The following is a 27082-nucleotide window of genomic DNA, read 5'->3' as shown; positions in this document are numbered from 1 at the left end:
ACACTTAACCAATTAGTGAGCACCATGTTTGTGCGCTTTAGACATCACACCTCCATAGTGTGCACTACCCCATTGTGCTGCTCATTTGAATTAGTGCACAGTGTGAGCACGATGGATAACAATCAGCGTTGGGGTTTTGGGCTGGAGGAGAAGAGAGGAACAGCACAGGAAAGGAGTCAGTAATGGTGGGGAGGGGAGAAGGTTGTGACAAACTGTTTCACAGACCTGGCCAAAGAAATAAAACAAAAGCTAAATCCAGAACTGCACAGAATACACTTTCAGTGTACAAAAAGGTAAAAATGCAATAGAACATTATCCTGTGGAACGAGCTGGTCTGTAAAGCTCTGAGCAACTTATTTGTCTACACCGTGCAGCAACATGCATTATGTTGGGGTGATTCTTAAAGCACACTAACATGTTATGCATTAATTGGTTTGTGTAGACCCTGCTGGTGCTCATTAAAGGTTCCTTACTGTGCTTTAACATAGTGCAGCCCTATGATATAGTGCACTAGGAAACCTTTAGTGTGCACCAGCAAGGTCTACCTCTAGACAAACCAATTAATGTGCAACGTGTTAGAGCGTTTTAGAAATCACACCCCCATGGTGTACGTTACCTCATTATGCAGACATAACCTTAGCTGAACAAATACTTTTTCAAACCATACTGCCAGTGACAAATACACCATTACTTCTCAAATAAATAATTTGTGACAAGAAAGTTATGGCATTATTTATACAGATGAGCAGAAGAAAGGGAATGATAAATCTTCTTACCTATTAATCATATTTCTACAACGTAATCATTCTTGAAAGAGTTCTGAAACTAAAACTTGCTAAGGCGCAGATATCTTGAAGCACATGCTTAAGTGCTTTGTTGAATCAGGGCCTAAAAAAATAAGCCTCTTTTCCCTCATACCAATTAACAAAACATCATCAGTCAGGGAACATACAATATAGAACTATGTACTATTACAAAATACCAATCAATGAACTGGAAAAACCCTGTATATTTAGCAAAACAAATGAAAGAGGCTAGGGTTCACTATTGAACGATTGCTGTTTTCTTTTGTTTATTACATAGTAACAGTATTATTTACTGCAGCTTTGCAAGCTAGCAAGCAGCTGGGTGTAATATATTTCCATGCTGGGTAACCTCTCCTTATGCTTCATTAGGCTTCTTATCAGGAGCAGAAGAAAAGAAATCTCTCTCTTATGCCTTTCCTGTGGCAAAGGAAAAGACAAGATGATGACTTTCCAGTTCATTTCACTTGTACAACATTTTCATCAATCACCATGGGGTAGGTTTTTGTTATTCTCACTGGAGGACTGTTCTTGGTTTTCTGTCACAAAGAAGCATGACTCCACTAACTAGCACGTTGGGGTTACCTCCACCAGACTTGTAGAAAAACACAATGCAAACATAAGGCGAATGGCTACTTCTCCAATACTTTCTAAGGGCCTCATCCTGCAATCCTAATGCAGGACTGCATAGGGACTAGAAAATTGAGTTTAAAATTCCTCTCACTGGGAGGAAGTTTAAAGCCCTGAAACACACTGAACACTTGAAGTAATGAAGCTAAACTACCACATTTCATCAAGAACCAAAAGCTGCTTTCTGCTTGTTTTGTGACTTGTGCTCCAAAAACTAAGCAAAAGAAACTGTGGTTTATTTTTATTTTAATCTCCCTGTGAATTATGCATTCCTTTGCAGTTTTGGTTCACTATAGCCCCACAGAGTTTGGCCTCCATTCTCCTTTTCCTATGCGTTCAACAAGTCCCATAGATTTCAATAGGAATTACATGAACAAACAAAAAGAAGAATGGGACATGGTCTAATCACAGTGTTAACAGAGCAATAGAGAAGACAAGACGACAATAAAACATTTCTTTGGAAGATGGTTTCTCTTCCCATAACTTCATGTTTTTAAAATGTCTTTTCCTTTTCACTCTGTGTTCTTTCTCACTGAACGACAAAGCTGTACACAACTTACTATTGTAACAACAAGCATATGGCTCAAAGATCACTGTTGACTTTCTTGAATCTCAAATTAGCCTTTTTATTTAAAATACATGAAAGACATCTGTACACTCTTTCATTAAACTAATTTTACATTTGTAACATCCTACGTATTCTTTTGGAACCATTTCCATTAAACTGCCGAGTCTGGGTTTGGACAGCAAGTATTTCCTTTGTAACATTAAAGTAGGAGTGTACTGCTGTCAAAATTTCTCTGTAAAAATAAAAGTCTTTGATAAAATAGATACTATACTTGTTAGAACAGGAATCTCTGAAGTTAATTTCAAATGAAAGAATATTTTAGACTGAATCATAAACTAGATTTAAAAAACCCACCATTGTACTGTCCCCTTTCCTGCAGGGAAAGTAAAGAGAAAACTACTCTGAATTTCCATGCACAGAATACTGTAACATTTTGGAGACTTCGGAGATTCCTAAATCACAGTTATGCAACATAACTATCATATCCTAAAACAGAGGACAGATAGTCCTGCAGCTGAATTTATTGGCTTGAATATGAAACACTCCAAAGAGATGGCTGACATGACTTTTAAATTATGTTTGGCAATTTAAAGCTACAGTGTGCAGTTTTCTGTTGCATTTGACAGAGAAAGGGGACATTTTACAAGTACTTAGGCGCAATTTCTTTTTTCATGTTGCTGTTTGTAGGTCTCATGTATTTAGCCTCAGATTGTGGAAACAATTTAGCAATTTAGTCCACAAGCAGTCCCACTGATTTAAAGTGACCACTTGTGGAAACAGATACTACTCAACATGAGTAAAGATATACCATCTAGCTTGTAATGAATTTATCTGAATTAAAAAGAAATTAGCTTTTGAGATTTGTGAATTCTAAAAGTTCACTTGAGAATCAAATGGAATAATTATTGTGGCTCAAAAAAAAGTTATGATTTAAAAAAAAATGAAGCCAATATTGCATTATGATATTCTTTTTTGTAGCTGTGATTCCCTCAAGCCCTTTTCCATTATATTACAGGGTTTACCATCATGACAAACTACTGAACATTTTTCTATATATCCGGGAGACTATTCCATGCACAGCTTTTGCTGTGTAGACATACCCTGACTCTGGGTTAGTCTACATGAGCTAGTCTGAATCTAGCTAATGCAGGTAAAAATAGCAATGAAGATAGCACACAGTGAGTTTCAGATCAGGTAGTACAAGCCACATATGTTCCCAGGGTCCATGATAGGCTTGAACTAGTTACTCCGACACCTGCACTGCATTGTCTGCACTGCTGCTTTTAGCCACACTTGATGGAGTCAAGCTAGTTCAGGTAGGCTAGCTCATGCATAGCTTTTGCTGTATAGACATATGCCACTGATGCTGCTTCCATGTATATTTCAAGGGGAGACTATTTCCCTGATCCGGCAAAGCATTTAAGCACGTGCTTAACATTAAGCATGTAACTAGTCTGGGACTAGAGAGACAATGATTCAAATCCTTCTCTGGAATAACTCTACTGACTTCAGCAGGTTAAACCAGGGATTAATTTGGCTTGATGTTATTAGCATCAGCTAGGGAGCAGTCTTTTAGTTTGGCTTCATTTAAAATCTGAGACTGCTTGTGTGCTTAAAGTAAGGCAGATACTTAAGCACTTTGCTGAATCAGGGCCTAAGCTCATTAGGGTCTGGTTATGGCAGGTGGGGGGGGGGGAGAGAGAGAAACGCACAAACTTTGATATCAAATTTGGGGTTCATCTTTCAAAATCCGGAACTCAATCAAAAGATTCTGACGGGGTTTTAATTGGGTTTCGTTCACTGACATAAATGGCATTGCTGTGTAGCTGTATATTAAGAGAGGAAGTCATAAAACCATAAAATATTGATATTTACCAACAATTAAGGACAGATTTAGGCCCTTAATTGCAAACTCTTCACACTGTATATGAAATCAAATGAAAGACTGCTCGCTAGCTAATGCGAATAGCACTGGGCCAAATTCTCCCTGGTGTAACCCAAGCAAGCCAACAGGGTTACATCACAGAAGGGTTTGACCCACTGTGTCTGTAGTACTAAGTGTTCAATATTAAAAAAAACAGATATTCTTTACCAAAGTTACAAACAGATTAAGCAGCCACTTTTCTACTGAAGTTTTTTCCCGTCACACAAAGGGTTAAGCACCAAACAGTATCTCTATTATTTCACTCATGACTCCATTCCTAATTTTCTGTTTTCTGGCAGCTGCTTACTAACTTACTAATAATGTGTGTCTTTGTTTGGACTTCTTAAAAAGGGGATATTCTCAAAGTGGAAGAAAGCTCAATTTATTTCACTTTGAAACCTGAGAAACTAGTAACATGAACCGTATGTTGATTATAGAGCACGGTGATAAATAAAGGAAGAAGTTGTGTAAATATGTGAAATGATGATGGTGGGAGAGAGTAGGAGAAGTCCTGCTTTGGGTATATGATGCTTTTGTGGTATCTTATGTCCGAGGGAAGCATGCATGTACAATAGAGTCTTTTCTTAGTTTGCATTCTATATCTTTTACTATTATTTGCAAGTTTTCCCTAACACACTCTTGGCTATTCTGAGGCGTCAAACAACCATCACCTGCCCACATCTCCCAGTGCACCTCTCAGGCTGGAAGCTCTTCTCCTTAGCTCTCTTGTCTATAGCGAAGAATTGGTAATACTGTACCTAAGCATGGACTTAATTCTAATTAAGATTCAACCACCTGGAAGATGCTACCTACAATTATTTCTAGGTCTTGCGGGGGGGAAAATAGTGCCATAGCTGGATCCTGGAAAATCACCGCAGAACTTGTTTCTATAGCAGCATATTTCACAAATTCAGCATGGCCTGTAGAGTCACATTTGGGTTTTGTGTAAAATAACAAAAACATCCACAAACAGGAAGCGTTCTACAGTATGAGGAAGAGGAGCTGGTGTCCCTGACTGGAGGAGATGGAGGGGTCTGGCAGCCAGACTAAATGAAGCTGCCTCATTGGATGTGAGGGATGTTTGTGTAGAGAAAGAGAAAATGCAGCTGACTTTTAGCTAGGGGGAGGGACTCTAGAATCAGCAGAGAAGTGGTAAAACACCCCACAGCCCTAGCAGGAAAACTGGTGCTACCAACAGTCCCACACCCTTAAACTCAGGATGGCGTGGGGAAGAGGAAGAATGGACTTAATTCCAGATCCTTGCTCCCAGTTCCAGCCATAGTGTCATACACCCCTTGGGATCTAATTGTTATCCCTATGACATTTCCCTGTCTTACACTTTAGGGCCTACACAAAACCAGAGGCTATAATAACCTGCTCCAGACATATACTCTCTCTCTGATTCCCCCCCAAGAACAGCTAGGGAGCCAAAGTTGCTGTTTCTGGCTGCTTCCACCATCTTTTGCTGTAGCTGGGGAGCATAGCCCTTCTGCTTCTAGGCAGTTGGAATAGTGTCCTCCTAAATAATGGCCAATGGATCCCCCTTTCTCCTGCTCTTAGATATTTACATTTTTGCTGGAAATATATTTTGTGGGATTTTTCACATTAATGGAAATAGCAAAAAATAAAAAAAATAAAAAAAAGTCCTTGATCTCCCTCAAGCAAAGGGACTACACCTGTGAATAGCCTCTGCACAAAAATTAAAGGGGGAGAGGGTGGGATGGCTCTTTGCATGACCTCCACATTGCATACCCATGTAAGGGTCTGTCACAATTTGACTTAATTTACCAAAGACAGAGATAAGTATCTTGTAAGAAAAGTTTAGAATATAGATAAATTATTTCAGAGTGGTAGCCATGTTAGTCTGTATCAGCAAAAAGAATGAGGAGTACGTGTGGCACCTTAGAGACTAAAATTTATTTGGGCATAAGCTTTCGTGGGTTAAAACCCATTTAATCGGATGCCTGCAGTGGAAAATACAGTAGGAAGATTATATATATACACACACACAGAGAACATGAAAAAATGGGTGTTGCCATACCAACTATAACAAGACTAATCAATAAGGTGGGCTCACTCCAGAGCTTGCAGTGACTATCTCTACAGTGATATGCTAGCAATAAAAATACCAGCTTCACAAGTAATCTCTATCCAGTCACTGTAGCCTTTACCTATCTCAAAGGCATCCAGAATATTAAGAGCAGAAGCTTTCTTGCATCACAGTTATAATTTCCAGCTCCTTTGAGGTAACAGAAATTAAATCATATTCTCTTAAATGCACCAAAATAAACATGCAAGTTAAATTAAATGGACCAAATTCTGCTCTTATTTACACTAGTATAAATCTGAAATAACTTCACTGAAATCAATGGCATTATTCTGGATTTACATTCATTTAATGGAGAGCTGAATCTGATCTCCTATGTTTGCAATATTACAGTTTTACTATGCCTAAGTCATAATTCTATTTACCAGAAAGAGTGAGAGAGTGGTGAATACTATAGTACCTTTCACTGTTTAAGGAGTCTTGAAAAGTTTTAAGTCTGTGCGGACTTTAACCAAGGTAAACTTTAACCTTCATAATCAATGATATAACCAGAAATTATTTATGTATTTATTTTATTCTTTTTATTTGTAAGTTATACAAATAACTCACTGTCTACCTAAGGCGCTAAGTGCTTTTGACATATGTTAAAAAGACAGGCATACAAATAACCCTCCCACCATACCCAACCACCCCCTCAGCAACCTTTCCTCACCACCAAAAATGGAAAATCAAATCCATGACAATATCACAAAGTGGAACTAGCCATTATGCTTATTAGGCAGGTACAGGCATCAAGAAAAAAATGCTCATATAAATTAAACATTGGTGTAAATTAATTGGAGGAAGTGTGTGAGTTTTCCTGATATGCCAAAAATTGTCTTCTTTTCTTGACTTCATGGAAACCCATCATTGCTGGTTTACCGGTGGAACCTTACCTCATCTCCTTCTATTCTATTCCATTCCATGAAGGATCTTATAACATATTCATCACTGTAGTATCTGAGCACCTTTCAGCAGCCCATTAAGCAACATGACTAACAGCTGTCACATGTTGTTTGTTCTCTCATCCTCTCCCCCGGGGGAGAAGCAAGTGTAGTGGAGTGTCTTGTTTTGGTAGATTGTTTTAAATTTAATTTTATTTCAAATATACACATTGCTATTTGGGCTGTCAAGCGATTAAAAAAATTAATCGCAATTACATGCCAGATGTGCTAAAGATTCATATGTCCCTTTGTGCTTCCAACTTCATGTCGTCTGGAATGATGACGGGTTCTGCTCGATAACAATTCAAAGCAGTGTGAATCGATGCATGTTCATTTTCATTATCTGAGTCAGATGCCACCAGCAGAAGGTTGATTTTCTTTTTTGGTGGTTCGGGTTCTGTAGTTTCCACATCTGAATGCTGCTCTTTTAAGACTTCTGAAAGCATGCTCCAGACCTCATCCCTCTCAGATTTTCGACAGCGCTTCAGATTCTTAAACCCTGGGTCAAGTGCTGTAGCTATTTTTAGAAATCTCACGTTGGTACTTCTTTGCATTTTGTCAAATCTGTTGTGAAAGTGTTCTTAAAACGAACATGTGCTGAGTCATCATCTGAGATTGCTATAACATGAAATGCAGGTAAAACAGAACAGGAAACATACAATTCTCCCCTAAGGAGTTCAGTCACAAATTTAATTAACACATTATTTTAATGAGCATCATCAGCATGGAAGCATGTCCTCTGGAATGGTGTCCAAAGCATGAAAGGGAATGTTTATCATATCTGGCATGTAAATACCTTGCAATGCCGGCTACAAAAGTCCCATGCAAATGCCTGTTCTCACTTTCTGGTGACATTTTAAATAAGAAGTGGGCAGCATTATCTCCCATAAATGTAAACAAACTTTTTTGTCTTAGCAACTGGCTGAACAAGAAACAGGACTGAGTGGACTTGGAGGCTCTAAAGTTTTACATTGTTTTGTTTTTGAATGCAGTTATGTAACAAAAAAAATCTATGTTTGTAAGTTGCACTTTCGCGATAAAGCAATTGCACTATTTCTTTTATCATTTTTACAATGCAAATATTTGTAATAAAAAATAATAATATAAAGTGAGCAGTGTACACTTTGTATTATGTGTTGTAATTGAAATCAATATATTTGAAAATGTAGAAAAACGTCCAAAAGTATTTAATAAATTTCATTCGGTATTCTATTGTTTAACAGTTCGATTAAAAATGTGATTAATCACGATTAATTTTTTTAATCTTGATTAATTTTTTTGAGCTAATCGCGTGAGTTAACTGCGATTAATCAATAGCCCTAGTTGCTCTATATGTATGTTACGGAAGGCAGGATCAAAGAAATGCTCCTTGCAATTAGAACAGAAGGAGGTAAGCTTTTCGATGGTCGTTAGCCCTTGACTACAGTTGAGAATCTATTTGGTTTATTTTTATTTCCATCATCTTGCTGAAGAAAGATGAGTTACGGTCCCCGATCCAATGCACCTTGAAATCAATGGAAATCCTCCCTCTGACTTCAAAAGATGATGGGTCAAGCAAGCCCTTACACACTTGTAGCTCTCTCCTGCCATCAGACCTTTATTTTGTGATTATTTGGTAGACCTCTTTACACAACAACATTTACAATTTCATTTAATTATATTTAGAGGCTCAAATTATTAATACAGTCAGGTTGCTTTTATTCACTCATAAAAAAATGTGAAGCACTCAAATGACTTTAAATCACACTAGAGTGGACATAGTGATTTAAAATTATTGGAGTGCTTCACATTTTTATGAGCTCCTGATTTTGGAAGTGATTAGGGTTCTGGGTAGGCATGGATTAGGGCACCACAGGAAATAGGAGAGGTTTTTTTCCCATTTTCTGAGTGTTTGAATTTGGAAATAATTAGGGTTCGGAGTATGTCCACTCATTAAAAATGAATAGCAGGACTCTCCCAAAATAAAAAAATTAGATCATCCAAATTGTGGTAGTAACAGTACAAGTGCCTTAACAGAGAGGTAAGAGCAGGCCTTAGTTACAACTGTGATGGGCACTATAGAGAAAGAGTCATTTTCCCCCAGCACAGACAAAATTTGGCCATTGCTGTAAGGAGAACAAGCTGTGGATTGGAGACCTCACACTGTGGACAGCATCAGTGGCTCCAGAGGGGCCATCTGGGTGCGGCAAAGAGGTAGACATGATTGTGCCTCCATGTTTGTAGGAACTGCTGTAGTCTGGAGAAGAGCTGGCTACACTACCATTAAGGGGAACCTCTCCTGTATCCATCACCCAGAAAGCATGTTATTGACAGCATAATGCCTCTAGAACCTGCCATTTGTGTGGCATGCTTCCTTTCTCTCCATCTTTCCAGCCAGCTTGCCGTTGTAGGAGGCATAACAGCCCTCGTATTAAGAGAATAAATTTTTTGATTTAAAAGTAGTCCTCCAAAATAATAAATCACTTCAAATCATGTTATGTTGCCCTGTAATGTGCATATATATATAACCGGACTCTCAATGCCTAAAAAGGTTTTGCTTCTTTTCCTCAATATAAAATATTAGCAGGACAATTTTAGAAATCCAACTCATCAAGCATTTATTTATGTCGTACAACATGCGCATTTGAGTAGGCTCATTAATGTAGTGACACTTTTTAAGGAGTTTCTTTTAACAATGTTGTTAGATACAGGCCACACTGAAGATTTTTTTTTCTTCTTCTTACAGCAGTTTCATCATCACTGTGGTGTATTTATTCCTGGAATTTCTCACCTTGTTTTCAGTATCACGTGATTGTGCAACATCTGCTCCGCATCTCAAACATGATCAGAGTACATGCATCTGTGGCAGAGGTCTAATGACTCACAGCACAACTCAGAAAACTGGCTTGTTTTCTGAGAAGCTACATCTTCATTTTAATTTACTAAGAAGTGATACATTACTTGTTACTAACACAGACAGAGCGGAATTCACAGGGTACAAAGAAAGGAGCAATGATTGTATTACACTAGTGATTAGTGACTTAGGCACTTAGCAGGCTTTCAGTGAGATGTAGGCTCCTACGTGCCTATGACTATTTTGAAAATAAATGGGATTTAGACTCCTAGGCCTAGATCCTTAAAGGTATTTAGGCACCAAACTCGCACTAAAATCAATGGGAATTAGGTGCTTAAAAAACCTTTGCGGATCTCACACTCCAAACTCCTCAGCCTCACCCCCCAGCCCGGAGCTCCCTCCTGTTCTCCACACCCCTCATCCCCGGCCCCACCCCAGAGCCCTCACCCCCATCTGGAGCCCGAACCCCAACCCCCTGCCCTAGCCCGATGAAAATAAGCGAGGGTAGGGGAGAGCAAGCGATGGAGGGAGGGGAGATGGAGTGAGCGGGGCCAGGGCCTCAAAGAAGGGGCAGGGGCGAGGCAAGTGTTCAGTTTTCTGCAATCAGAAAGTTGGCAACCCTACCTGCGAACTTTTACTTGCATGAGCAAGCCTGAGTGGCTTCAACTGCACTAGCTGAGCATTGCTCAAGTGAACAGAAGTTTGCAGGGTTGGGCCCTTTTATAGTCACAGTAACAAGGTACAATTAAGAAAATAGAGGTATGCCTAAACTGGCGCTGGAGGTGTAAATTCCTGCTTGAGGAGACATACTTGTCCTAGCTCTCTAAAAATAGAAATGTCGCCACCGTGGCACAAGCAGGATCCTAACCAAGATGCTAGGAGTATACGTCGGTGGCTAGTCTCTCATTTTGCTTGCACCATGGCAGCCACACTTCTATTCTTAGTGCATTAGCTTGATCACAGCTAGTGCAGTTATGTCTTCTTGAGCTGGAATTTACACCTCCAGGTTGAAGTATAGATTCCTCGGTTTCCTTCTCCCTGTGGCACATAAAGTTCATAAACCAACACATGTAAATGCTGAAATCAGGAAAAGGGATCATGTAAACATTAGATGGATTTTTCCCTTTATCCATTAACCTGGCTTTTGTAGACATCACAAGCCAAATTTTGCTCTGATTTACTCCACTGACTGCAATGAAATTTACATAGGCATAAGTGGACAGAACTGAGCCTGCTCATTTAAAATGGCTGGTCTGTTCTCCTTCACATGCTTTATAGCGCCAAATTATCATGATTAAGGCTACAATTTAATCATGGGTATTTTAGTAAAAGTCATGGACAGGTCACGGGCAAGAAACAAAAAAATCACGACCTATGACCTGTCCATGTCTTCTACCATAAATACACCTGATAGAATCTTTGTTGTTGTTGTTGTTTTGAGGATGGGGGGAAAGATACTGCTGCTAAGGAGGTTCCTGGAGCCAGCTGCATCGGCCGCTGCTCAGGCAGTCCTGGGGGCCAGTTGCTCGGGCGGTCCCAGGGGCCCGCAGCCCAAGGCCGCCAGAGCAGCAGCCAGTGTGGCTGGGTCGGGGGCTGGGACCACTCCAGCAGTGGCTGATGTGGCTGGCTGAAGAGCCGCTCCAGCAGCAGCCGGTGTGCTTGTCCCCAGGGCCAGCCGCTTGGGCAGCCCTGGGGTCAGCCACACTGGCCGCTGCAGAAGTCACGGAGGTTGCAGGAAGTCACGGATTCCATGACTTCCGCAACCTCTGTGACAAACACGGAGCCCTAATCATAATCCATCACCTGAGTTGCAGTGTCTGTGCAGAATCATATATTGGTCCATACACAACACACCAGTAATTGCCTGCACAAGTATTTAATTCCCAAGCAGAATTTCATGTTTGCAGATGCAATTTTAGAACCGGATTTTGAAAAAAATGGCATACAAGGTTATAGGCCAATACTCTTTTTTTCCATTTGCCTCAGACTATTGCATATAAGTACTGAAAGAAATATGAGCAAGTACTATATAAGTACTGAAAGAAATATGATTAAAAAACAAAGGTGAGATTTTTTTTAAATCCACTTAGGGTGTTGGGACACTCAAGTCCCATTAATACTAATTAACTAATTACATTTTAATGAGGATTAAATGACCAGACCCCTTCAGCAGCCCTGAAAATCTCAGCCAAGAGTAGAACCCTAAAAGCATTAGAACATGATATCTTTGTAATATGTGAGTTACTTTTCAATCCACTGCTGAGGCTGAATCCAGCTGTTTTCGTTTTTTTAATTTAACATTTATGCAAGAAGATTGCTTACAAAAATAAAACTACTGGAACTGCCTGAAGTTACACTTTTTGTGGTTTTGATAAGTAAAACGATCAGTCTCTGAACTGTATGATTTCAGACCCAAAGGTCAAAAAAGTCACTTAGGTTGCCAATGTTAACAAAAATTAGTGGAATAATAAAAAAAATTTAAGTGAATTTCCCCCTCCCCGTTTCTTCTCCGCTACTGCTTTATTTCCCTAGGAGTCCTGCCAGGTTAAGAAGACCCAATACACCTCCAAAAATTACTAGTACAGTAGCAAGAGAATCCTTCCTTAGAAGCAAAAGTTGTTTCTTATCACAGAAGAAAGCAAAACACTTATCAGGCATAACCATGAGGTAGGAAATTTTAACATCAATCAATCCCCCTGCTTCTATTCCCCTATTTGAATATTTTGATCAGGTTCCAACTGCAGTCCTCAATATGGAGCTTTACTATGGCAACCCCCAGGAAGATGGTGGAAAAAAGCTATGGAGTTAATACATTTAAATCAGTATTTCCTAACTTGGGGAGAGGCCTTCCTAGGAAAGCAGCATACTAATGCACACAGGAAGGGAAAACTACATGACTTTGGATCTACTCTGACCATCTCCCTCACCACAAACATACTGCCATGCATAAACCACCAGGCAGCTCCTTGAAAGCCACCCACCACCCATTCCTGCTCCTACAGTAGTTTGTAATCGTAGAAGATCAGAGTTGGAAGGGACCTCAGGAGGTCGTCTAGTCCAACCCCCTGCTCAAAGCAGGACCAATCCCCAGACAGATTTTTGCCCCCAATCCCTAAATGGCCCCCTCAAGGATTGATCTCACAACCCTGGGTTTAGCAGGCCAATGCTGAAACCACTGAGCTATCCCTCCCCGACAAATGCAGGTAATGCAGCTTGCCATGGGAGTAATTCACATACATAGGATAGAAATAGGCCAACCTAAGCTTTACTCGGTAACACTGAGCTCAGCTGCAAGTACACAAGGGTCTCAGGTACACAGAACCATCAATGAATGCCTTCCATCTTGAGAGCTGTATGTAGCTTTCTAGTAAGTGCAGGCAGGAAAGAGAATCAGTTAAAAAAGAAAAAGAAAAAAACAAGGAAAAGAATTAAAAAAAAGAATAAAAAAAATAAAGAAAAAGCCACAACAGAAAAAAAGAATAGGAGAGTAGGACTTGTTATAATAGATCACATCAGGGGCCCATCTAGTCCAGTGTTCTGTCTCTGACACTGGCCATTAACTGCTGCTTCAGAGGACGGTTCAAGTAACCATGAAGTGGACAATTAAGGAATAACCTGCCATAGGGGAAGGCTGGTGGGAACCACTACTGTAAGTGAAGGTATTTGATGACTTCCAATGGTAAATCCAGATCTGAGAGGATTAAAGGGAAACAGTGGGATGAGGAGGTGGGGTGTCATGGCGGGGAGGGGGGAAGAGGAGGAACATAAAATCCAAAACCAAAGGAAAACAAGTATGAACATTTCCATAATAAAAGTTGCACTGATCTGTGGTTCAGTAACTGGTACACTAGAACTCAAGTCCTAACTAGGTGATTACTCAGCTTTTACTCAGCCCTCACTCATGCAAACTCCCACTGAAGCAAAAGGTAGCTTGCCCGAGTAAGAGCCTTACGATTAAGCCCTTTGTCTTTACATAATAATATTTCCTAACATTATGAAGGGAAAAAAATCCTTCTTCGGTACCTTTATAGTTTCCGTAGGCACTCCAGGCTCCGGAACTTTATCCAAGTAAGTGGTCAAGTCTTGATCGACATGTTCAAACACTAGTGTTAGTTTGGTCTCTCTGTCTGTTCGTGACACTGTGCATACATCAAATAACCTGAGAGGAGGAAAAGGAAAGAGGAGATAAGTTGACGGAAACCAGTGAAGCAGTACCTTGCAGCTCACACATGTATGCTTCCATTTGCTGTAAAATGTGGAGTGAAAAAAGAACTTTCCAAAGCAGGGACAGTCTGTGGGTTCTTGATGATTCAAGTGATGATCAATTATTTGTGACATCACATTCAAATTTCATGTTTGGATTCTGAAATCACAAGTATTACAATTTCACAGCATGATCAAAGAGTAGTAGTTAGGTGAGGAGATGATCAATTCTGATCAAGACACATCTACAGTTAACAGAATACAGAAAATGATTTGATTTTGTATACATGTTCTCTGCCTCCTGCCACGTTTGCTCCCCTTTCATTCTTCTTCAAGAGGAAATAAGTCAACAGTGACTTTTTTGAGAAACAAAGAAGCTTACTGCTTTTATGCACCTATTAATTTCTTCTCACACCCCTCCAACGTACATCATTACATGATTTGTCACTTAGTTTAGAATCACATTCTCCTTCTCCTCTGATCTACAGAAACAGTATTTTTGCACTGATTAATCTTGTAAATTGCTAAAACCAGGAAAGAGTCAGGAAATTGAGTTTATAAAAATCCTTTTATACAAAATACAGCTGCTAAGATATTCTTCCTTTCTCATCATTCTGAACACATTACTCTCTTATTTAAATCCTCTGCTTTCTCACCCTCTTTCATAGCATCAGGTTCAAAGTTTCTTCCCCTCATTTTCAAAGCTCTTCACAGCTCTCACTCTTCTTACTTGTCTACTCTTGTTTCTTACTGATACGCCTCCCAGCTCCTCTAGCCAGTGATCTATGTCCGCCTGTTTCTCTCACACATTTCTGTGCCTCCTTATATGCAACTCCTTCTGTATGGAATGCCCCCCTCTAAATGATATGGAGGGTCACTGCTTTCTCTTCTGTCAAACCCTTCCTCAGGGCCCTCCTCTGCCACAATCCTATGAGGAAATTATCTAATTACTGGCTTTCAAATGAGATGGGGTTATCTGATACTATCTTTTTAAATTTTTTTTTTAAATTACAAGTGTTATTTAAAAAAGTATAGATTTGATTGCCTTCCTGTGTGAAACATGAAACAAAATCAGTCAATATATTTATCAATTGATAGTAGATTTTTTTTTTCTAAAATACACGTAATTGCTATTCTTGAGAAAAAGAATATGTAGTTTGATAGGAAACCGATGACACTATTTTGAGATTAGTGGTGAAAAAATATTTTGGGACAAAGTTAAGATTGTAGTGATAAAATATGCATTTATTTTATACCCAATAAGAATAATACACTTGTTTATTGTAGGGGCAGTATAAGATTAATGAGGTCCTTAATTAATAATTTCCTTACTCTTAGATCCAGGACTACACTCCTGATATGCTGGTTCCACAGTAATGCCTAGTGCACTAGGTCAGAGGTTCTCAAACTGGGGGGGTGCACCCCCTAGAGGTCACAGAATTTATTCTGGGGTGTGTGAGGAGCTTTAGCAAAAAAAATAACTTACTGCACACATTCAGAGCTGGTCGGATGCCCAGCTCTGAAGGCAGCGCTGCTGACAGAGAAGTAAGGGTGGTAATACCATATCATGCCACCCTTACTTCTCCACTGCTGCTGACGGCGGCACTGCTTTAAGCTGGGAGCCTGTAGGTGGCCGGAGAGTGGTGGCTTCTGACTGGGTGCCCGGGTGGTGGGATGTAAACTACTCCAGACACAAAGAAGCGGGGCACGATCAAATAAGTTTGAGAACCACTGGACTAAGCCAGAGTGCCTCCCTCCTAGTCACTAAAGTTATGCCATCTGAAAAATATGGGTAAGAAAAATGCTTTTCACTTATTTAGTGTTTTTTCATCTGTAGATCTCAAAATATTTTATAAAGGTGGTTTAGCATTATTATCTCCATTTTACAGCTGGCCTAAGTTCAAAGATTTGAAACAATATGTAAGAGAGGCATTGAGCGCTACTGGATGCTCTTATGGGTCTACCACTTCAGGGTTCTGGCCCCAGTTTTAATAAATATTGCCTACAATCTCTGGCTAGTCACTTAAACTTGGATTCTTAGTTATTCCATTTTGAAAATGGATGTCTTAGGCCAAAGATACATTTTGATGAAGAATAATTTTAACACAACCAAGAGTTTCATTTCCTTTCACTTCTGAATAGTAGTCCTGGCTTGTTCACAGATAAACACTGAAAATTCTCTCTGTGATGCCCTTTATACCCCCTAACAGCTTTAATGACAAAATATCATGTCTCATTTTCAAATACTGGCAATTTTTAAAATTGTTATTGTGCTTGAAAACTGCCTATTGCATGAGTCAGTGTAAAACTCGGTTTCACATTTTGTAGCGTATTAGGATTTTGTTGGGGAAATCAAAGGACACAAAGAAACAGAGGTTTTGTAACAATTTCTCCTCCTTTTATGGTTTCAAGAAGTTCCTACTCCATTTAAGCAAAATGTTCAGAAAATGTTCTAGTTGGCAATGAGACTTAAACCTAAAAATGAGCAAAAGGCTTCTTTACTGGAGTTGCAAGGAGAATCAAAATCGGCTTTATAATGGGAGCGTGGAGGTTATCCATGCTCCATAACCGAACTTACACGTGAAGAATGGACAGTACTGTCTTGGTTCTAACAGCTCTAATAACCCAGGCCTCCAGCACTGGAGCTCAAGGAATATTGTTGGTAACAGTTCATTAAAGAAAAATCATTATGTGCTTTCTAAGCTCACTAGCCAATAGAGGGAACATATTCTCTCACAAATATAGAGTCAAATCCTCAGCTAGTATAAATCAGTGTAGCTCAGCTGACATCAATGGAACAACACCAGTTTATACCAGCTGAGGAAATGGCCCTTTGTGCCCAATTCTGTTCTAACTATAGACAATGGCAAAAGAGCTCTTTTGACATCCATCAGATCAGAATTGTGCCCCCAAAAGACCCACAACAAAAAACCTTAATAACTTTGCTAAAAAACACCTATTTACATTAAATACAGCTAGCACATGAGTGTCCAAGGAGATTGAACTGTCAGGTAAATTTGAAGGAATAGTAACAAGTGGTTCTGAATTGGAAGAAGACAAAGAAACAGGGAAAAGTTAATATTTTAAATCAGGATGATTTTTAAATGACCTACAATTTAAATATCATTTTGATTCATTTTTTTTACAGAAACATTCTTTGTTTTCACAACAAATATGGCAGTTTTTAGATCAGAGTATTTTCTGAGCCAAACTTATATGGGCTGCAGAATAGAAGCTTGGTGCAATTTTAACAGAGAGAGGCTCCGCCTCGCCATAAGAAACTTATTTTGATCTAATTAATCACATGAATAAACATGCATCAGATGAACATGAGAACATATATTTATGGGGCAGATATTGGCTCCAGCAGCAAAAGCCCTGGAACAAATATTATTCTCTTTATAATTCCCTTAATGGGACAATATAAAGAAGATGGATGCCTCTGTATAGAAAATAAGTTTTGTGAAAAGTCACTAACCGTTTTGAAAAGCAAACTTCCCTGGTATTTGGCTGGAGGTTAATAATCTGTAATATATTTATATGAATCAATGTGGAATGTAGACGGACTACCTATAACCCCAACACATGCAAACAGAGAGGAGCCAGACAGGTCTGAACATCTGAACATAAACACTGGAAAATATTTCCAACTGTATGATTCCTTTGTGTTTGCTTACATTTACTTTAAAAAAAATTAAAACACCTTTTTTTGCCAGATATTTAATACATTGGCAAAACTGCCCTTTCAACCATTGAAGGGTTGTAATTCAGTTTGTTTGTTTTTTTTAAACAAGATTTCACTGTGTCAGATGTAGAAGCAATGTATATTACTACAAGCTTCCTTTAGAGGGAAATCAAATACCAATATTCTGATTCATTTTTACCAATTTTATTTAATTTGATCCTGGTATTCTAAATGCATGTTAATGGGTACTCGGCTAAGTTTAAGAACTGTAAGAATGATTGTCTATTAATCACTGTATGGAGTAATAATAATGCTAATATCTTGCACTTCTATGCCACCTTTCATCTGAGGATCTCAAAGTGCTTTACAGTTAATTAAATAAGCCTAACATCCCACCCACATCCCATCTGAAGGCAGTAAAGAGGATATAATTATCTCTGCAAACTACAAATGCTCCCTAAATAGAAAATTTTAAGCAGAGCTTAAGTCTTTGATACTATAAAAAAATTACATCTAGCATTGCCTGTGTTAATTACCACTGGAAGAAGATAGCTAGCACAAGGTATACCCTCTTGCTTGATAGCTCCCCTATTGATGAGATAACCTCATTACAAATTATACCCTTCTATATTTATTGTAAGAAAAGCATCCTTATGTAATTCCATAACAGTTGCCTTCTATGGTTAGGATTAACTCTGCCATCTAAACTGTAATTATTTCAGGCCATTTCCTGCTTATTTTTTCTATTTGACTGGTTACACAGCATCTCTGGCACAGGCTACAGCATCCAGCCTTTTATTTAAAAGGTTACATTGTGTCCATAGAACTCAGTGGAGTAAATACAGATAAATTAATACAGGATTTCCATACAGAAAACTTTGTAAACACAAACCCTGCCCTTCTTTGTACTTATAAAAGAAACCTTTGCATTATTTGCAATGCCTAAAACTAAGATCCACTACAGGAAGTCCTGCAAGTATTTAACAAGAAGTTTGGCTGGAAACGGTTGAAGCGCTGATGTGCAGATCTGAATTAGAACACTATGAAATACTAGATGCCTACTGGAGACTTGCTTTTCAATGGAACCAACTTTTTGGAGTTAACAGTACCACCTAGGAAAGATTTATCAGCTATGAACACACCTAGAGCTCTATTTTCAATTTTTATATTATATTATGTACATATTTTCTGTATCACTACAGAGAGGCATATTTGTCTTTTTCTCTTTTTTTTGCTCTGAGAATGTAGAAAATTAGAGAATGTATAGTTTTGCAGCCTCTTCTACCACAGATTACATACACTATAGGGCGAAGGGAAACCCTCACACTTCCCTTATACCATTTTACCGCAAGATCCAACTTTGCAAGTGTAATCTTAATTCGTCTTTATTCGGCAACCTATACATAGGAACTGTAAATTGTCTTAAAAAGGAGAAGACCTATTTTATCATTTCAGCTGAAAACTGCTGCTTCTGCTCTGACTGGTAAGAATATGGTCACTGCTGCTGGACTTACTTTTTGCCTTCTCTGTTGTGGGTCAAGCCACACAATGTTGGGAAAGTGTAACCAACATTTTCTCACGAGCATCAAGAACTACTGGTGATGGAGTTTAATAGACACTTCAGTCAGAATCACCTCATGAATCTGGGGCACAGATAAGGAAACTTGCCCCTGAAAACTTTAAAATCCTTAAATACAATCAGTTCTCCTGGCTCCTGTCAGGCATATATTGAAGTACAAGTGGCAAACTACCTAAAGCATAGCCAAAAGGAAGCTAGAAACACAGAATCTCATGGAAAAAGCATTTGAGGGACTATTTACATTATATATATTGCAGTAGTGCATAGGAGCCTCACTCATTGCGCTACACGCTGTACAAACACAGAACAATAAGAAAAGTTCCTGCTCCAAAGAATATGCAGTCTAACATCATGGAATTATTCTCATTATTTGGAAAGAATAGCTACAGGGACACTTCATTCTTAGCTTATATGTGGTAAAGAAAGAAACATGGAGCCATAACACGAATGAGAGAAACATTTCAGAAGAGGGATGGGAGGTAAACCTGAATAGCTTCTGCTTTCACTACATTTAGCTCAAGCTAGTTCTAGGAGTCTCTAACACCTGGTATCTAACCGAGATTGAAAAAAAAAAAATATGACCATCATTCACCCATTGATCCTAACTGTCAGCAGAAGCCTTAGATCTCCTCTTCTTCTGTAATATGGTAGCTAGTCAGTTTGCAAAAGCTTACTCTTAGCCAACAATAACCCCTTTGCACCACACAAGTATTTTAATATATACTTTTAAATAACCAAATTTTCTTTATACCTCTGTGAGCAAAAGCTGAATTTTAATATAAGCTATGTTTTCTCTTTTTTTAAATAGAATAGGATTCTGCTAACAGACACCAACCTCCTATTGGAATCAGATATAAGAAGCTTATTGTAGTAAAGGATCTTATGCCTGAAGAGTACTATATAGCTGGACAGGAGAATTAGAGCAGTGTGCAGTGCAAAAGCCATGCCTAACAGAGCAAGCAAGCATGCGAGTGAACAGAAGTGAAGTAGAAGCATCATACTCTCATATGTTTTAGAGTCCTTTCTCCTTTCCCACTACATGCTGTTTTGTCCCAGTATTTGATGTTCACTTCCCTTAGTAAATGGTAAACAACTCCTCCATACCTTTGAATCAGTTTATATCGGAGAAGGTTCAGTATCCTTGTCCAAAGGAACTAAGTATTCAGCGATGGGGAGAATACACAAACAGAGGAAGGGAAGCCCCAAATGTACAGTCTCCCACATCTCATCTTTGTTATAAATTTTTTTAAAGCACCTGAGTGACCTTAGGAGTCTACGTCCCATTTTCAAAAGTAATGTAGGCACTTAGGCCCAGACTTTTAAAGGTATTTTGGTGTTTGTGCACTCAACATTGCAACGCCTAACTGATTTAGGAGCCTACGTCTCATCTTCAATATAGGCACTTGAGCCTATATCCGATTGACTGTCAATGGGAGTTTAGTGCCTAAGTGTCTAAATCCCTTTTGAAAATGAGACATACGTATTGCTGTGCTGAACGTAACCGTGCCTAAATACCTTTAAAAATTTGGGCCTTAAGACCCCAAGTCTCAATGCAAATCAAATGGACTTAAGCACCTAAGTGCCTAAGTCACTTTTGAAAATGGTACTTAGGTGCTTTTGACCATTTTACCCTTGACCCCTTTATTTTCTGCTGCTCCACCTTAAGACTTGCATTTTGGAGAAGACTGAGGTAGGAATGATCGCCTCTCTCCCCACTCATTCATAAGAGTCTTGTAGCTCTTCCAGGTGTGGATCACAAAAGAATGGAATAACACACCATCAAATACAATAAATTGACCTATATGTGGCAGGTCCAAATGTTATACAGATTCATGTAAGTGACTGAGCAAGTTTTCAACCCTGAAGTCTCTCATTCATTAGCTGTTGTACTGAGATCAGAAACAGCTGCTATGCATGGTGCAAGTGAGGCAGTAGAACCTCCTATTCCTATAGCTGCACTCCAAGAGGACTTGGACAACATTCTTTCTTGCAGATCGCTTAGTGAGGGTTAAGAGAAGAATGAGGTTATTAAGATGATGCTTAGTGAGGGTTAAGAGAAGAATGAGGTTATTAAGATGCAGAAACTTATCTGCAAGCTGAGCTTTATGCTATAATTTTTTCTAGCGTCTCTCCTTTTCTTACTTGGAAAAAATATTTAAAATGCTTACTTTTTACAAAAGATGTTTTTGTTCTTTAAAAGTGTGTGTTGTGTGTGTGAGAGAGAAACTGGTGCTCTTGAAAGTGAAGTAAACAGCACTGGCTAAAGTCCGATAAAGTGCAGGCAGACGAGGCAAGCTTTCAACACACAACTCTGCCTTCAGTCCTGACCTGCAACACCCCTGTTCTGGGCCTCTCTTGAGCAAAGACTGCCCACGGTGCCAAATTGCATGGTGGTTTTATGTTGTAGACAAATGTCTGGTAGGGACTAAGATGAAACCACCAAACTAATTTTCACTTGCAACATAAGCCAAGTTTTGTGCCCAAGAGATGAAAAGGCCAGTGCATTAATTCACTATGCCAACCAGTCCCCTAAAAGGTTCAGCTGTTAGAGTTTAACTTCATAGAAAGTATTTGACAAGATGGTCTCTTCACCTCTCTTGTTTACTGCACAATGCTGTCTTTTCTAGACCTGCTGCTGCTTGTTCACCTTCCCAGAGGATTGTTTCTAAGGGCCCAACAGAAGAGATGAGTCTTGTAGGACCTCAAGATTGCAAACAGTTGTCATAATAGGCCAGGCCCTCAATTTAGGGAGTCATCATAGCATTTATCCGTTCTTCACAATACAGGCCTCCTTTGCCAGCCAGTTATCAACTTAATCTCATCTGGAATTATTTTAAGCCAAATGGCTTTTATTCAGGACTCACTCAGTAAGACATCGAATTAGCAAGAATACCACCAAGGTCTGAGGAAAACAATACATGGAGGTCGGTATCATCTGCCGGCTGATGTTACTGTAACTCATAGCACCTCACACTCTCCAGTAGTAGCTTCAGATACATATTAACATGAGGGTGACAAGACTGACCCTTGTGGGTTGCCATAACTAATACACCAGAATCTCTCTGAAAGGAAGCAGAGTTGCTTTCTAGTGACTCCATTCACCCCTGCCAGGTCCCATAGTCAGTAGTATAACATGACCATCAGCTGGAAAGTCACAGACAGATCCAGCAATATCAGCCATGGATGTCTGACCTCTCTCTATTGCTCTGAGGAGACTCTCATCCAAGCAGATAAATGCTGTTTCACTGTTATGCAATAACAATACTGACAGCATTCACAAGGCCCCGGTTCAGCACATAAAGATGCTCTGATTCACTGGAAATGTATGTGCCTCCTTTATGAAATGTTTTCAATTTTTAAGAGAGTACTTTCCTCAGGGAAAGTTACATTCCTTTTTACATGTTTTCCATCTTTTAAGTTTCTTGATATATAAATAAAACTTTATGTCTGAATACTGATTTTGTTTAATTCAAACGAAAGGAACTCAGAGATTATCCTTGAATCCCAGCTATGCCTAGCGTAATGAAGGACAAAATAAAGTCCAGTCTTTATGCATTTATGATCCACAATCAAGCAATTGTGTTACAAATTCCAAACTTCACTTTACATTTTATATTCAGGCTTCAGCCAAAAACTGCAATATATAAGCTGTTTATCTCACTTCTGTACAAAAAATATGAAGACAGATAAAAATCAGGTCTTCATGAAGTTTGATAAGTTTAAATATTTTGGAGATTGGCAATTATTACATATTCTCCAGTTGATCAAAATAGTGAGCCAAAAAAACCCCCAACAACCCCTACTTGATATGGACTGTAGTCCTAGCATAAATCAAATGGACTGCCCCAAGGCTTGGTCCTGGGGCCGGTTTTGTTCAATATTTTCATTAATGATCTGGAGGATGGTGTGGATTGCACTCTCAGCACGTTTGCAGATGACACTAAACTGGGAGGAGTGGTAGATACGCTGGAGGGTAAGGATAGGATCCAGAGGGTTCTAGACAAATTAGAAGATTGGGCCAAAAGAAATTTGATGAGGTTCAACAAGGACAAGTGCAGAGTCCTGCACTTAGGACGGAAGAATCACATGCACTGCTACAGACTAGGGACCGAGTGGCTCGGCAGCAGTTCTGCAGAAAAGGAACTAGGGGTTACAGTGGACGCGAAGCTGGATATGAGTCAACAGTGTGTCCTTGTTGCCACGAAGGCTAACGGCATTTTGGGCTGTATTGCCAGCAGATCGAGGGACATAATCATTCCCCTCTATTTGACATTGGTGAGGCCTCATCTGGAGTACTGTGTCCAGTTTTGGGCCCCACACAACAAGGAGGATGTGGAAAAATTCAAAAGAGGCCAGTGAAGGGCAAGAAAAATGATTAGGGGGCTGGAGCACATGACTTATGAGGAGAGGCTAAGGGAACTGGGATTGTTTAGTCTGCAGAAGAGAAGAATGAGGGGGGATTTGATAGCTGCTTTCAACTACCTGAAAGGGGGTTCCAAAGAGGATGGATCTAGACTGTTCTCAGTGGTACCAGATGACAAACAAGGAATAATGGTCTCAAGTTGCAGTGGGGGAAGTTTAGGTTGGCAATTAGGAAAAACTTTTTCACTAGGAGGGTGGTGAAGCACTGGAATGGGTTACCTAGGGAGGTGGTGGAATCTCCTTCCTTAGAGGTTTTTAAGGTCAGGCTTGACAAAGCCCTGGCTGGGATGATTTAGTTGGGGATTGGTCCTGCTTTGAGCAGGGAGGTGGACTAGATGACCTCCTGAGGTCCCTTCCAACCCTGATATTCTATGATTCTATGAAATAACCATGCTTAGTAATTTGTGCAACATCATATATAATATTTTGCATGCAAGGGTGTTTTGAATTACAAGTCCAGTCCTTGAGAAGCAGATAAAACCACCTTACATCTGTCACAACTTTGCTGGAACTTTTTTTTAAATTTTCAAGTCTTTCTAAAGTATATTGGGTGCTAAGCTCTTTGAATTTTTCAGAAAGAAAGGAGAGAGACTGAAGAAAAAGGGAGCTGAAAATACAGACAAAGCAAGAGAAGATATACCATATTATATCAAATGGAAAAAGGGAGTGAAGCGAGCAAGAAAAAGAAGGTAAAATAAGAACAAGAAAGATGCAAGTTTAATTTTAAAATATATATTAAATAAAGAATTGACAACATATTACAATTAAATACACGGAGACTGCTATTTTATTTCTTTAAACTGAATAGGGAGTGGCTTCAGGGTATTTGGCAAATTGCATATTTTATAGCCTGACTTACATCTCAACAATTCCACTCCCTTTCCTCCCCCACGCACCCAATCCTACCTTTTGAATAACTAATTTTGCAACAACAGGTACACTAGGCCTGATCCAACTCCCATTGAAGTCAACAGCAGACTAGCCACTGATTTTAATTAGAGCTAAATTAGGATTATTAGCCTAGACTCCAACTCAGCAAAACACCTAAGCAGGTCTTAAGAGGTTTGTTGAATCATTGCTATAAGTGGCTGAGAGTAAGAAACAAAGATATACAATACTTGACTGCTAATGAATTTGACGGAAATATCTAGTAGTAGTGACATTAAATCAGATGAAGTCTCCAGAAAAAATCCAACTTGGCAAATTTAGGCTATGCCTTACAACTTAGTTTAGTATAATTTTTTTAGATTTTGTAACAAGGAACTGTTTTTACAAAACCTAATAGGAATGAAATTGTCATCGTTTCTTTAAAAATTCAAATTTTATAGAAACATTGTTCTGCAGTGTTGTAAACCCAATCACAAAAGCAATGTGACAGTACTGGAGTATTAAAAAGGAGACAATCTAGAAACAAAAGATTATTAATCAGTCCAGTTTCATTTTCCAGGCCAGATATGCAAAAAATAAACAGCATCAATATTGGTCAAGAAAAGTGGTAAACAGAAAAGCAAATTCAATGAGACAACTAAGGAAATTTGTTTTTATGATTTTTATTATGACAGTGTCCCTTTAAATAATCTTTTATTTATTTGGAAGAGATCAATTACTATGTCAAAAAACATTAAAAACTAATACAAACATTGCATGGTTTATTGTCATCTCAATTCTCTCTGTTTCTGGTTTTATTATTACTTATTTGTTAAACACAATGTTCTCAGTGCTCCAGGGGACATTGGAGTAGACACAGCCCTCACCCTAAGGAGTTTAGAGCCTACATAAATGGACAACACAAAACCTGCTGGGAAATCCCATGGATGTTTCTACTTGCATTAACAAACAAACACAGATGCTGTGACAGCATATTAACTGACATGCACAGAGAAGTGAATTTTGAGGTGGAATTTGAAATAAAAGAGGATAGTGTGCATTGGAAGAGGGAGAGAGTTCCTGGCATAAAGCTTGATCCCACAACATCCACTAGCTCCAACCTGGCAAAAAATTTAAGCATATGCTCAATTTTAAGCATGTGAGTAATGCCACTGATTTCAAAGGGACGATGCATTGTTATAAAGTATATGCTTGAGTGCTGTGCTGGACTGGAGCTGGATTACTCAGAACATTGCAGAATCGAGCATATAGAGGTGAGCATGGAGGACAACATGAAATCAAAAACGAGAAGAAAAGATTCACTGGCTGAGCACAAGGGATGAAGGGGTAAGAGTAAGAAATGAGAGACGGGATTTCACCTCCCTCCTCTTTGTAAATTCCCTATGTGATAAATTGTTCATGATATGGACAGCTAGTGCAAGGACCTCCACACCATTTAAGCCCACATAGAGGCTATAGGGGGAAACTGTGTACTTTGCATGCATTGTGGAAAGGGACTACATGCAGGCACAACATAGTCTCACATTAAGGGCAGTCCAAGGGAAGGCCCCCAGGATCTGTATATATACAGATGATATGACTTCAACCCCTGGTGTAATGAGTATTAAGGGCTTGTGACTGCTATTCCATAGGCTAGAAGTTGGGGGCAAACCCCTGGTTGTTTGAGGGGACGTGCATTTCACCATTCCAACCCTGTGCATTTCCCCTGCCCAGAGCCCAGTTGCTCTGGGTTTAGGAATATGCAGTAAATTTCACCCTATCAGTAAGGTTTTGGCCATTATAGGTCACTCTTGTCTTGGAGTCATTGTGCTCAATGTGCAACAGCAGTCAAAAAAGGTAACAGAATATTAGGAACCATTAGGAAAGGGATAGATAATAAAGACAGAAAATATAATGCCACTGTATAAATCTATGGTATGCCCACACCTTGAATACTGTGTGTAGTTCTGGTTGCCCCATCTCAAAAAAGATATATTAGAATTGGAAAAAGCACAGAGAAGGCAACCAAAATGAATGGGGGGGATGGAACAGATTCCATAGGCAGCGAAACTAAAAAGACTAGGACTGTTCAGCTTAGAAAAGAGATGACTAAGGAGGAATATGATAGAGGTCTATAAAATCATCAATGGTGTGGAGAAAGTGAATAAGGAAGTGTTATTTACCCCTTCACATAACAAAAGAATCAGGAGTCACCCAATAAAGTTAACAGCAGGGCCGGCTCCAGGCACCAGCCCACCAAGCTGGTGCTTGGGGCGGCACCTGGAGAGGGGGCGGCGCGGCCCTCCGGCCCCCCGGGAGAGCGGGGCCACGGCCGGGCTCGCCGCCCTGCCCCCGGCGCTCTGGCCGCCCTGCCCCCGGCGCTCTGGCTGCCGGGGGGAGAGCCGAGCCCCAGCTGGGGCTCGCCGCCCTCCCCCCGGCCGCCGGGGGGAGAGAGGAGCCCCCGCCGGGGCTCGCCGCCCTCCTCCCAGGGCTCCGGCTGCGCTCCCACCGGCTCGCCGCCCTCCCCCCGGGGCTCCG

General features: G+C 39.7%; 1 protein-coding gene across 1 annotated transcript in view; it reads right to left on the bottom strand.

Moving 5' to 3' along the window:
• CDK6 (cyclin dependent kinase 6) overlaps window positions 1-27082 on the bottom strand; it is a 171541-nt gene that overhangs the window by 119130 nt on the left and 25329 nt on the right. The window contains exon 3 of the mRNA XM_024219050.3: window positions 13812-13947. Coding sequence (XP_024074818.1) covers window positions 13812-13947 — 136 coding nt within the window. The remainder of the gene's footprint in view (window positions 1-13811; window positions 13948-27082) is intronic.

The sequence above is a fragment of the Terrapene carolina genome, unplaced genomic scaffold (genome assembly GCF_002925995.2).
Source record: "Terrapene carolina triunguis isolate 2854851 unplaced genomic scaffold, T_m_triunguis-2.0 Scaffold84, whole genome shotgun sequence".
In the NCBI taxonomy this organism is placed as follows: Eukaryota; Metazoa; Chordata; order Testudines; family Emydidae; genus Terrapene; species Terrapene triunguis.
This window is presented reverse-complemented; position numbering and strand designations above follow the sequence as displayed.